Below are 12500 nucleotides of genomic sequence, written 5' to 3' on the forward strand. Positions count from 1 at the left end.
CTCTCTCTCTCTCTCTCTCTCTCTCTCTCTCTCTCTCTCTCTCTCTCTCTCTCTCTCTCTCTCTCTCTCTCTCTCTCTCTCTCTCTCTCTCTCTCTCTCTCTCTCTCTCACTCTCTCTTTCTCTTTCTCTCTCTCTCTCTCTTTCTAACCCTCTCTCCCTTCCTCTGTCTTCTTTTCAGATCTGGTGCCTGGGGAACGAGACTCGTTTCCATGTGAATAAGACAGTGGACGCTGCCATCCGTTCGGTGGTGGTTGGGGGTCTCCAGGTGGGGGTGCTCTACCGCGTGGAGGTGGCTGCCAGCACCAGTGCAGGGGTGGGGGTGAGGAGCGAGCCTCAGCCCATCGTCATAGGTGAGACTGGGGGGACGAGGGGATGGCTGGTGGGCGGGAGGGGGAGTCATGGTAGAATGATGAAGTATAAGTATCCATTGAATTTGTCATCTATTTGTCATATCTTAAGGTGTGGGAAAATGGAAAATTGATTTTTATTTTTTTATTTTTTCAACCATCTAATATTTTCCCCTGATTAGGAAGAACATGTTTATTATTGGAAAGCGTAGGAGTGATGGAACAAACATGTTATTCTTTAAGAAATGTTCTGTTTCTGATATTTGGGGCCTGGCTGTATGTGATTTATGTCGACCAGCAGAAGATTCTGTCTGATTTGACCCATAACTGATGGCTTGGCCTGTAGCATGCTCTTATTTCCCCAATGTCAAAACCATATAATCCATCTCAAGGTCCCTTCAGCCAAAGCTTGCGGATATGTTTGTGTGTGTGTGTGTGTGTGTGTGTGTGTGTGTGTGTGTGTGTGTGTGTGTGTGTGTGCCCCTTCACGTATGTATACATGTGTGTGCTCCTCTGAGCCCCCAACTCTTATTACACTCTTGAAATAGTGTCAGGCAGACCAGCCACAGTGAGCCCGGCTCCGAGATCAATACACTGCAGAATCCGTGCCTCTCATTTCACATGGTCTGTTCTACTGGCCATGGAGTGAATTAGAGTCTAAGCTAAGCAAACAGCCAGCTCACCTGGGGGTTTGTCAGAAGCTTTTAGGCTTTGACTTTCCAGGTCTGCACATTAGATTTCACAGCACACCCAAGACGATGCTTCACTGTCGTGGCCGATATGTTAGCTGTGATATTATTCCAAGTAGCTGGTGTTTTGTCCTTATTTCTTACATGCAGTGTGCATTGTTTCATTTTCGGAGAATATGGGGACTGTTTCCTTCTTTAGTCATAACCACAGCGGTGAAGCAGAAATCCTCTTCAATCATTGACGGTTTTAGGATGCCTGCGATGTGATGACCTTGATGTCGTAGTGTTCGTCGCTGTGATGTTGTCACATTGCACAGGCACACTGTGCGCACACGTAAACACACACAGACACACACACGCGCATACACACGCACACACACACACACACACGCACACATGCACAAGCACACACATGCACAAGCACAAACACACTCACGGCCCCCTCTTTATGCCCCCCCCGCACCCCAGGTAAGGACTTCAGAGATGTGATTATGAGTGGGAACAGGAACAACAGCATCACAGAGCAGATCACAGACGTGGTGAAGCAGCCGGCCTTCATCGCAGGGATCGGAGGGGCCTGCTGGGTCATCCTCATGGGCTTCAGCATCTGGCTGTACTGGAGGAGGAAGAAGAGGAAGGGGCTCAGCAACTACGCAGGTAACACTGGCGTTACAATAAATGCACATGCACACACACGCAGGCACGCACACACACATACACACACACACATACACATACATTTACTTAGCATATAACCTCACATTTTGCTTCATTTGAGTAAACACACACCCTTCTGCTAGGAGCACTGAGTTTGCCCTTGTTGTCTTTCCTCCATGCAGAGTCCCTCAAAGGTGATACATGTTTTCAGGGCGTATCAACGATCTTTATTAACTCCATTGCGAGGAGATGTTTTTAAAAATACTGCCAGCGATGATGAGGGTCAGGGAACCATCTTGTGGAAGCTCCACTGACAGCAGAAATGTCAGTGTGAATCATTTTCTGCTGGGTGTTTGCCACGTCCACCCACAGTGTTGTTAATAGCCCAGGGTGGTGGGACCTGAGTGGGATGGTTGAACGGCCTCTGCTGGTCACTCAGGACCCGAGCCATGCTGGATCTTGTCCATCCATCCTCCTACACACACTGATCCACCGAGAGCAGGGGGGGGGGCGCTCAACCCCCTACATTGAAATCACTCACCACACATACACGCGTTTAGGCATGCACACACACATGCACACACACATGCACAGGCAGACACACGCACACAAACACACACAGACACACACAGACACACACACACACACACACACACACACACACACACACACACACACACACACAAACACCAGCCACAGAGAACTTTCCAATGCTCTGGAATTTGATTAGAGTGTAGGATATATACTAATATATACTAATGCATTCAAAACATTAGTGCATAATCACATGCATATGATATGCATATCACATGCATATTAGTCAACAATGGCCTTATGAACTTAATGAGCAGCACAAGAAGATCCTTTCTATCACAATGATATTACTTATCTCCAACCAGCATGACTTTCAGTATGTGCTACACATAGCCAGTGAAGTGTAGTCGTAGTCAACTTTTCTTCATTTCTTGTTTGTTACATTATCGTATGTCTGTTTGTGTTTTCTTTGGTCTGTGCTGTTGTCGTCTCCACATATCTGTGGCCTACGAGCTGGCTGCTTTCCTGCCTGGCACCCTGCATACTGGGCCAGGGGGTTGGCTGTGGCCTGTCTCCCCCCAGGTCCGCCCTGGCCCCCTGTAACCCAGCCTTCAGCTACAGGCCTCCTGGCTCCCAGTCCCCAGTGTGCAAAGCCCCCCCCCCCCCCCCAACACTTCCCCCCCCAACACTCTCCTACCTCTGCAGGCTTTTAACACACAATTCTCTGTCTTCTTGTTTTGCAGTTCAGTCCTTCACCTTCACCCCTGCAGGTACTATTCATTTGTCCCATTGCTTCACCCCTCTCTGCCACAGGTCCCAGTCCCCCCCCCCCCCCCACACACCTATTCTGTTTGACAGACTCCAGAGCATCCCCAATATAAATCAAAATACCATTTTGAATTGAGGTGGACCAAATCCATGTTCATCTAACATGGTTTGAAATAGCCTCAATGCATGAACACATTCTAGCTGTATTTATTATTGGGGATGACCCGAGTACTGCAAACACCCATCCTATCCCTGCTCCACCAACAGCCTCCGTGTCATACTACGTTTATGTTTATGCGCGTGTGCGTTGTCATACTGTGTTGTGTTTATGTCTGTGTGTGTGTGTGTGTGTCTTGTGGTCATCTGTGTTTGAGTCCTCCTGTGGTGTCGTTTTTTCTGTATCTGTCTCATGGTGTTTCTGTCTTGTTCACATACAGTCTTCTTCTTTCCTGCTCTTTTCCTTGGAACAACTTTTTCCCCCCCCCCGCTATTTATTCCTACACAATCGGGCTTTTCCTCCAATAGGTGTCGGTGTTTGTTGGGGACTGTGTAGTAGTATTTGATTTCTGTTAGTTGTCCTCTTGTGTAGTCTTGTTTAGAGATCTCTCTTCCTGAAGGTTAATTCACTTCACAGCTCCATCCGTCTTTGGCTAATTGGTTAACTGTGGTTCATTTGATAACCGTAACCATGTTAAGCCCTCTACTGTAAGGGATCTCTGGGCACTACCAAAGTGGACCTGACTGTCACCGATGCTGTGCAAGCCTTCCATAGGCCATGATGAGAGGGAGGGACAGAGGAAAGGAGCATGGAGGGAAATGGAATAACAGGAGGTCTGGGAAGGCCTGGGTTTGGAGGTGATGGAGGGATAGACAAGAGAGGAGGAACAGCGTCCATTACAGAATAAACGAGTCCCTCAGTCCAGGGTTCCTCTCTACTGGTCCGGTACAGTATATCAACCTGTACGGAGATAAGGGGACCTGGGGGTCCTGGCCTCAGACAGATCTCTGCTTGAGCCCACCCCCCCCCCCCCCCCCCCCCCATTGTATACCCTCCCACCGCCCTTCCCCCTACAGATACATGTTTTACTCCGATGTACAGTATGAGTGAGACTGAGCCTGATGTGTTTGCAGCTCATGCATTAGATTGTAGAGAGATTGTAGAGATAGTGAGTAGAGAGGATGAGCTTACTGTTGTTTCACCCGGACAAGACGACGATGAGTCAGACACCAAAAAAGGGACGAGGAAGAAGAGACCGGAGACATTCAATATTTCCAATGAGTATCATGAGTTGCTGTTATTGGAACGGGAGTGTGTGTGTGTGTGTGTGTGTGTGTGTGTGTGTGTGTGTGTGTGTGTGTGTCTGTGTCTGTGTCTGTGTCTGTGTCTGTGTGTGTGTGTGTGTGTGTGTGTATGTGTGTGTGTGTGTGTGTGTGTGTGTGTGTGTGTGAGTGTGTGAGTGTGTGAGTGTGTGAGTGTGTGTGTGTGTGTGTGTGTGTGTGTGTGTGTGTGTGTGTGTGTGCTTTTAGGGGATTACAGAGTAGCATCTTGTTCTGTTGGAGATGAGGTGATGTTTCAGAGAGTGTCCCTGTTCTGTCTGGGTCTCTGCCTCCTAAACCTGTCAGTACCAGAGTGGTAAATCACGTTACTCCGGAGGCACGCGGCCAATGGGGAAGAAGATTTGATGGAATTTTTATACGCTGATTATGCCCCCCCCCCCCACTCCCCGTAGTGCTTATTAAAGGGGATTAATCAGTATTCATATTGGAGAAAGTGCTTATCGGGGAGAAGGAGGCGCGAGGCACAGCCTCAGTCACACGTCAGTCTGGCTAACATAAAAGTCCTCTACCGGCTGCGCAGAAATGTGCCTGAGCACAGATAGGGACATCAGAGTCGTCGTCGTCCCCCCACCCCCCTCCACCTCCTCCTCCCCTACTCCCTCCCTCCTTCTCCTCCTCCCCATCTCAGGAAACACAGGGAGAGCTGCTGTTTTGCAGTAGTTTTTGAGTGAATAAAGATTGCCTAGTCTGTTTTGTTTTATGTACTGCCAAAGCCGTGGGCAAATGAGCTCCTATGGGAGAGGTTATTTATGGTAAAATGACTGACATCAACAGTATCGGTTGGTAGAGATGGGTGTATTTGTTTGTGTAGTCTGTTCTGTAGTCTATTTCTCGGAGTATGTACTGTATGTATGTTGCTTCGCTAAGTGGATGACGCTGTTTGCTTATATGCCACATTCAAACAGACATCTTTGATATACAGTATTTCCACAGATGGATACTTGTGCATCTCTGAATGATAACCACATCCAATACACTTTGATAATGATAAGGATGAGACAGAAATATGTTTTGGATTGATTGATGACATAGAGGGACGTTGTCCCATCTCTGGACCACACCCAAGCTCAGATAAATCCCCCTCTCCCTCGTCTCCTTCATCCCTGTGTGCTGTTAAGACTTGATTGGGCCCATGCCCGGGCTTGTCCGCGAGGTACACCTGAGTGGAACAGAGAAGAGAGGGAAATGAGTGGAAGAATGTTCAGGCCTCCTCCTCTCTCTTTCATCTTCATCCACGGAACAAATGAGTCAAATTACTATCAGCTCCCTCTCCACTCAACCAGGACATTCTGTCTCTCTCTCTCTCTCTCTCTCTCTCTCTCTCTCTCTCTCTCTCTCTCTCTCTCTCTCTCTCTCTCTCTCACTCTCTCTCACTCTCTCTCTCTCTCCTCCTCCTCCTCCTCCTCCACATGGGGTGATTTCCAAAACACTTTTTTTTTTCCTTTTCCTTTTTGCATTTCCTGTGATCCATTGAAGTTGTACATGCGCAGCCCTCTGATGTCTTCTTGTCATCAGCTGTGTTGAACAGAGATGAAACGGATCCTTCCTAGACGCGGCTCACTTTGAGTTGCAAAGTTTCCACTGGATGTTTGTCAAAGACCCTTATCAGAGCCTTATTAGGTACAGAGTTTGACAATTATAATTTTTCACCGAAAGTTCCATGGTAGTTGCTTTGTAATCCAAATGCAAATGAGAACATTTGGTGCCAAACTCTGTGTAGATACTGTACATGATGGCTCCTGATGATCTACTGTATAGATCAGTGTACTGGTCCAGGACACATACAGTTTGACTTCTGAGAGGGAACCCTGGTAGTACAAGGTTGCACCCTGATACACCCTCCCCTCCTCTCCCCTCCCTCCTCTCCTTTCCTCTCCTTTCCTCTCCTCTCCTCTCCTTTCCTCTCCTCTCCTCTCCTCTCCTCTCCTCTCCTCTCCTCTCCTCTCCTCTCCTCTCCTCTCCTCTCCTCTCCTCTCCTCTCCTCTCCTCTCCTCTCCTCTCCCCTCCCCTCCCCTCCCCTCCCCTCCCCTCCCCTCCCCTCCCCTCCCCTCCCCTCCCCTCCTCTCCTCTCCTCTCCTCTCTTCTCCTCTCCTCTCCTCTCCTCTCCTCTCCTCTCCTCTCCCCTCCTCTCCTCTCCTCTCCTCTCCCCTCTCCTCCTCTCCTCTCCTCTCCTCTCCTCGCCCCGAGAGATGGAATCCTACCTGATTAATGATCCCTCTGCTATTTCTAATCATTTTTGGCGGAGATTTAATCACAAATCTGATAATAACTCAGACCGAAAACAAGGGAGACGAAATGAGTTTCTGCTCTCATCAGGCATCTTGTCCTTGGGAGGAATACATTATGTGTCAGCTTATGCAAAGCAAAGCAATCTGCAATCTTTATCAGTTATTTTTTTTTCCGATCTTCTTCTAATTTGCCTTAAAAAAAGGAACCGATGAGACGGAGGGACAGAGGGGGAATCTTGATCCGCTGACTAACTCCGCTGACTAACGGGTGACTAAAGGATCGACTAACCGTTGACTAACGGATCCAGATTCCCCCTCCTTGCCTCCATCCCGTCCGTTTCCATCAGTGTTCTTCACTGTCAGCATAAGAACCCGAGTATCAACCACGTGGGGAGCAGTAGTGACGTTATTCATGAGGTCCAGCTCTCTACACGGTGGCTAAAGTCAACAAAACTACAGAGTATACTGTCAGCCCTTGGTGTAGACATCACTGTAATTGTAAGACAACTCAACCCATTGCTTTGTCTCCCCTCTCTTCTCCTCCTTCTCTCCGGCCGCAGTGACATTCCAACGTGTTGACGGAGGTCTGATGAGCAATGGAAGGTGAGTGTCTCTGCGTGTGCGCGTGTGTGTCAATGTGTGTGCCTACATGTGCCCATCTCCAGAGTCAAACAACACCACAGAGCTATTATCACTGTGCCAATCAAACAGCAAAAGCGGACTGAACACAAACGTCCTGTTGAAGTGCTTTCAGGCCCATGTCCATCATCTCGGAAAACCAAAGACAAACATTCCAGTGTCTCAATGCTGTTCTAATCCGCCTTCATTTCAGCTGTGCTAACCTTAGCCACTCAATGTAGAGCTACCTTGACATACAGTAGCTCTACTGAAGGATCTTGTTTTAGCGGAGCTATGTTAACCGAAGCGCTTAGCCTTGAATATCTTCACTGCAGTAACCTGGCCTCATCAGCAGAAACCGTGCATTCGCTCTGCAGCAAGCTGATACATGACAGATGAATCTATAGATAACCGATACCTATGTGTGTGTGTGTGTGTGTGTACGCTGCACACGGAACCTGTGTGCAAACACACATTCCTAACACATCTGCGTTCACGCATCAATACATGAACTCATAAATCTCCCCCAACAGAATTAGCAGAAACAATTTAAGCAGAGAGAGCTTTTATTTTATCATTTATCTTCCCCAGCCGTCTACGGGGTACCCAGAAGCCCCCTGGAGTGATAAATTTGCCTGTCACCTCGCGTGGGCGACTGGGATACGAGCACATGTAATAATGTAAAAATAATTACCCAGGGGAGAGGTGTGGAGGTACCCCCTCCTGCAACCCCACACAGCCTGCTTGCTTTCTCTGTGTGTGTGTGTGTGTGTGTGTGAGGGGCCACAGAGACACCAGTTACTGAGCCTTTGTGGTATTTCAGCAGGATCCCCAGAGAACAGGGGAACCCTTCCTCCTCTCTCTGCTCCTTTATCACACCTGACTAGGTAAATCCAGACAGGATCTAAATCACTCCACATGAGATTTTTAAACTCATACTGACCTGTGTGTGTGTGTGTGTGTGTGTGTTTGTGTGTGTGTGTGTGTGTGCGTGTGTGTGTGCGTGCGCGCGAACGCGCGCGTGCGTGTTCGACGTGATCCACCAGCAAACACTCAAAGCATTAGCCACGCCACTTGCCATGCCTTTTCTCATTTCTTTTTTTCCGCTGTCGTGTTTTCTCTTCAATTTTCCACCTAAGTGGTTCTTCTTCTTCTCTCCCCCAGCCAATGGGACTCCAGGTGTCTGTATCCGCGGCGCTCCATTCGTGTCATAATCTTAAGTTAGCGGAAACGACTGACACGTCCGCCCAACAACAGCAGAGAGTAGGAAGCAGTCAGGAGCGCCGTGTGTTTCTCTAGCATAAAGCCCTGTGATCTGTTAGTCGCTTCAGTGATATCAGAACCCAGATGTTGCAGCCTTCTCCATCTGTTCAGCCCAAAGTAGAAAGTGGGCATCCAGAGTATTACTGGGGGAACGTGTTCATTTGTTATGGGGTTGGGGATGTTTATTGCATTAATTAGACAATAGCAAATGGAGCCGCCTTCTGTTCTCAGCTCCTCATTGGCTCCTGCCAAATTGCCCTGACTGAACAATTACACTTAATCGATCACAGAATAAATGATTCATGGAAGATGAATAGGCTGCAGATTGTTGGACCTGGACGGCTTTGACGGCCGCTGCTCAATTGAAATTGATAAAAGCTGATAACGCCTCGTTCCTTCTCGCCCTAGCGATAGAGAGATGGTAATTAGGAGGTAGTAATAACTTCCTATCTTGCCGTTGATCAATATTTTAGCGAAAGCCGATTGACTCCTCCAGAGGGCGGGCTGAGCACACACTGCAGCCAACGGCTCTCGCCGTGACTGTTGCCATGGAGATTCCTTTACATCCCAGTTATCCAGAGGCTCTGTTAGTGACGGAAGGCTCTCTGAATGTATAAATCTAAAATGGAAATTCACGTTTCAACATGCCCTAAGTGTAATTTAATGTGGGCGCTTTTAGTGTGGGTTCCATTCACCAGCAGACGTTGTAGGGCTGTAAACACTGCTGATTTATGAAGTTGCTTTTGATTAATATCTCTCCGTTGGCTTGTTTATGGGTTCTCTCACGGCAGGCATCATGGGCAGTATTCCAGGTACTGCTACCTTTTCGGAACAAATGTGTGACAAGAACATAACGCCAAAAATCTAATCTTATCACCCAAGGCTGCAATACATCCCTGCTTCAACTAGGATAAAAAAGTTATCAACTTTCCAGAAGACGTATTACCGCCCCCCTCCCTTCCTAGTCACAACACCCATATAACAAATACACCCAATAGAAATCATTCTCATTCTAATTATCCTTTCGGAGAGCAGCAGCACCCAATGATAAATACAAGGACAAGGCAGCCATTTCCAGTGTCAACACCTTGTCTTCCAAATGGTGTGACTGCTGTTCAGAGCCGGGGACTCGGAGGCTGGGGCTTGGGGCTGGGGCTAGGGGCTAGGGGCTGGGGGCTGGGCGCTGGGGGCTGGGGGTTGGGGGCTGGGGGCTGGGGGCTGGGGGCTGGGGGTTGGGGGCTGGGGGCTGGGGGAGGGTACGTGTGGTTGTGACACTGGCTGTAAGAGGCACAGTATGGTCCTTCTCTACAGACAGGATATTTCCTACAGACAGTGAAGCTGCAGTCGACAAGAAATAACAGAACGCTCCCTCTCCATCTCTCTCCTTCTTTGTCAACTGCCGGGAAACTCTAGGCTGACAGATGTTGAGAGAGAGAGAGAGAGAGAGAGAGAGAGAGAGAGAGAGAGAGAGGAAGGGAGGAGGGATGAAAGGAGGGGGGTATATGTGGGGAAAATAAAGGAGAATGGGATTACAGTAGGGAGAACGATGGGGAGTGGGGGAATGTGTCAGCTCGAAACAGAAGGGGAGGAAAGAATGGAGGGGGGGTGGGTGTGTGTGTGTGTGAGAGATGTATTACCCTATAAAAAAGTGCATGTGTCTGATGCACAGCCATCAATTTGAATGACTTGTCGTCGCCCCCCCCCCTCTCTCTCTCCTCCCTCCCCTCTCCCCCCTCCTCCCTCTCCCCTCCCCCCTCCCCCGAGGGCCTGTTTTGGCATTCAGGAACAGCGGCGAGGGGCTTTTAGGTTGTCAGCCCACCCTTCTCTCTGCAGTGCTGCAGTTAATTTGGACCCCCCCCCCACCCCTCCTCTCTGGAGCAGATCTTCTCATTAGAACCTGTAGAGAGGCTCACTGCAGCGCTCCCATTACCTGCCCATGTCCTGGGGGCTCCCCCTCTCCTCTGTTCCCAGACAGGCCGGCGGCGGCAGCTTCAGAGAGCAGGGAGCCTGATGTAGGCCACAGGGCACTGACACCAGGCCGGTTCGGTACATATGTTCCCTCTAAGCCGGCACCACCAAGTTTATCGGTGTATTGCCCTCATCACGGCGGCCGGACATCTCTCAGGGATAGAAGACAGAGCGGAGAGCGAGCTAGCCGCCGCCGCCGCCTCTGGAGACCTTGAACACAACAATGATCGACACAGTTCACCTCCCATTCCTGATGTGTGTGGGCGTTGGTTGGGTTCCTTTGTCTGCACATGGCATCGTTGAAACATTCTCTCTGTCTCTCTCTCTCTCTCTCTCTCTGTCTCTCTCTCTCTCTCTCTCTCTCTCTCTCTCTCTCTCTACCCCAGGTTGAAAAAAACGAACTGCAAAAATTCAGCGGTTTAACGGGTTCGCTCTTTAGGGTCGAACGGTTTCAACCAAGTGTGGTATATGCTACTGACACTGTTTCAATGGAGTGATTCACAAACAGAGGCATTTAGCTCTATCTCTTATTGGGTGGTATCTCCATCTGTGTTGCCCGTGGTAACGAGGCTGAGATGTGATTGTACAGTAAAGTGGCCCTAATGGCCCCCCCAGCAGTCACCCGTGACAGGTTAAAGTCTTAATGGATGCCTTTTATGGCTCCCACACCCTGGGGAGGGACTCCCAACACCTGTTAAATGGAGCCTTCCCCCACACACTGCCAAGCAGGCAGGCAGGCAGGCATACACACACATATACATACACACCAATACACAAATGTACACACACACACACACACACACACACACATACACATACATACAGTGGCAGGAAGTCAACCCCCAGGTAGACCTGTGCAGGGAGAGGTATCAGGGCTGGGCATGGCCTGGACGTCCAATCAAAACAAGGCGTGGGCAGTTAGGATATCACCACAAGGGGTTGATGGGATAGTAATGAAGGAACAAAGAAACAGCAGGAGAAAAAGACAGATATGGAACCATGTTGCCTGAAGGAATTTCAATTTTGGGGGAGAGGCACACGCACATGCACGCACACGCACGCACACGCACACACACACACACAGACACACACACACACACACACACACACACACACACACACACACACACCTCCATCATGGCTCCCCGCTGAGCCCTGTCATGTTGTCATGTTTTTATTTGCTACTTCTAAATACAGTCAGCAAACCTGAGACGGCTCCATAATTCAAAAACATACCTTTTATAATAAATAGTATTTGAGGGAGGATTTCCCTGGTGCATTCAAACACAACCAAAGCATTATTAGGAAAAGAAGGCTCTACTTGATATCAAAAAAGGATTTTACATCCAAAAAGGTGTGTTCTCCTACGGGAACAGCTGAAGAACCTTTTTTTTTCTCCACGTATTTCTCATGTACAGTATCTCTACCTCATGTATTTCTGTCAATGCAGTCTCCATCTAATGACCCTTGTGTGTGTGTGTGTGTGTGTGTGTGTTACCTCCTAGTCGCCCAGGCCTGCTGAACGCGAGTGACCCTGGCTACCCCTGGCTGGCCGACTCCTGGCCCACCACCAGCCTGCCCGTCAACAACGGCTCCGGCGGTCCCAACGACCTCAGCAACTTTGGCCGTGGAGGTGAGTGAGGACCCTGCCACCGTTCACCCCCGGCCACATACCCTACCCCGTGCCCCCGCCTCCCGCTCCTCCCGCTGCCCTCTGCTCGGCTTTTCGCCAATGGGGGGGGGGATGGACGGACGGACGGGTAGATGAAATAGGAGATGAGATGGTGTGGCTTCCCTACTGTTTCTCAGTCCAGTATCCTAGCTCGCTTGATCCATCATGCCATCCACCCTCTACCCGCCCCGCAGAGATGTATACCTGTATGCATATTACATGCGCGTGTTTGGATATACATTCCTATATCATGGCGGAGGGAGTCTAGTGGCCGAGCAGCACGGGCCTGCCGCTTGTCACCCTCTGAGTTATCGCAAATAGTCCAGAGCCGTGTCATCGCCCATCCCTCAGGAGAGAGAGAGAGAGAGAGAGGGGGGGGAGGGGGGAGGGGGGGGGGGCGGTGAGAGGAGAGATGAG

General features: G+C 49.5%; 1 protein-coding gene across 1 annotated transcript in view; it reads left to right on the plus strand.

Annotated features, from left to right (window-relative positions):
* Window positions 1–12500, plus strand: part of robo2 (roundabout, axon guidance receptor, homolog 2) — a 187878-nt gene that overhangs the window by 147809 nt on the left and 27569 nt on the right. The window contains 4 exon segments of the mRNA XM_080526614.1: window positions 180–351; window positions 1506–1694; window positions 7123–7165; window positions 11917–12044. Coding sequence (XP_080382740.1) covers window positions 180–351; window positions 1506–1694; window positions 7123–7165; window positions 11917–12044 — 532 coding nt within the window.

This window comes from Nansenia antarctica, assembly GCF_963989245.1.
Source record: "Nansenia antarctica genome assembly, chromosome: 3".
Lineage (NCBI taxonomy): Eukaryota > Metazoa > Chordata > Actinopteri > Argentiniformes > Microstomatidae > Nansenia > Nansenia antarctica.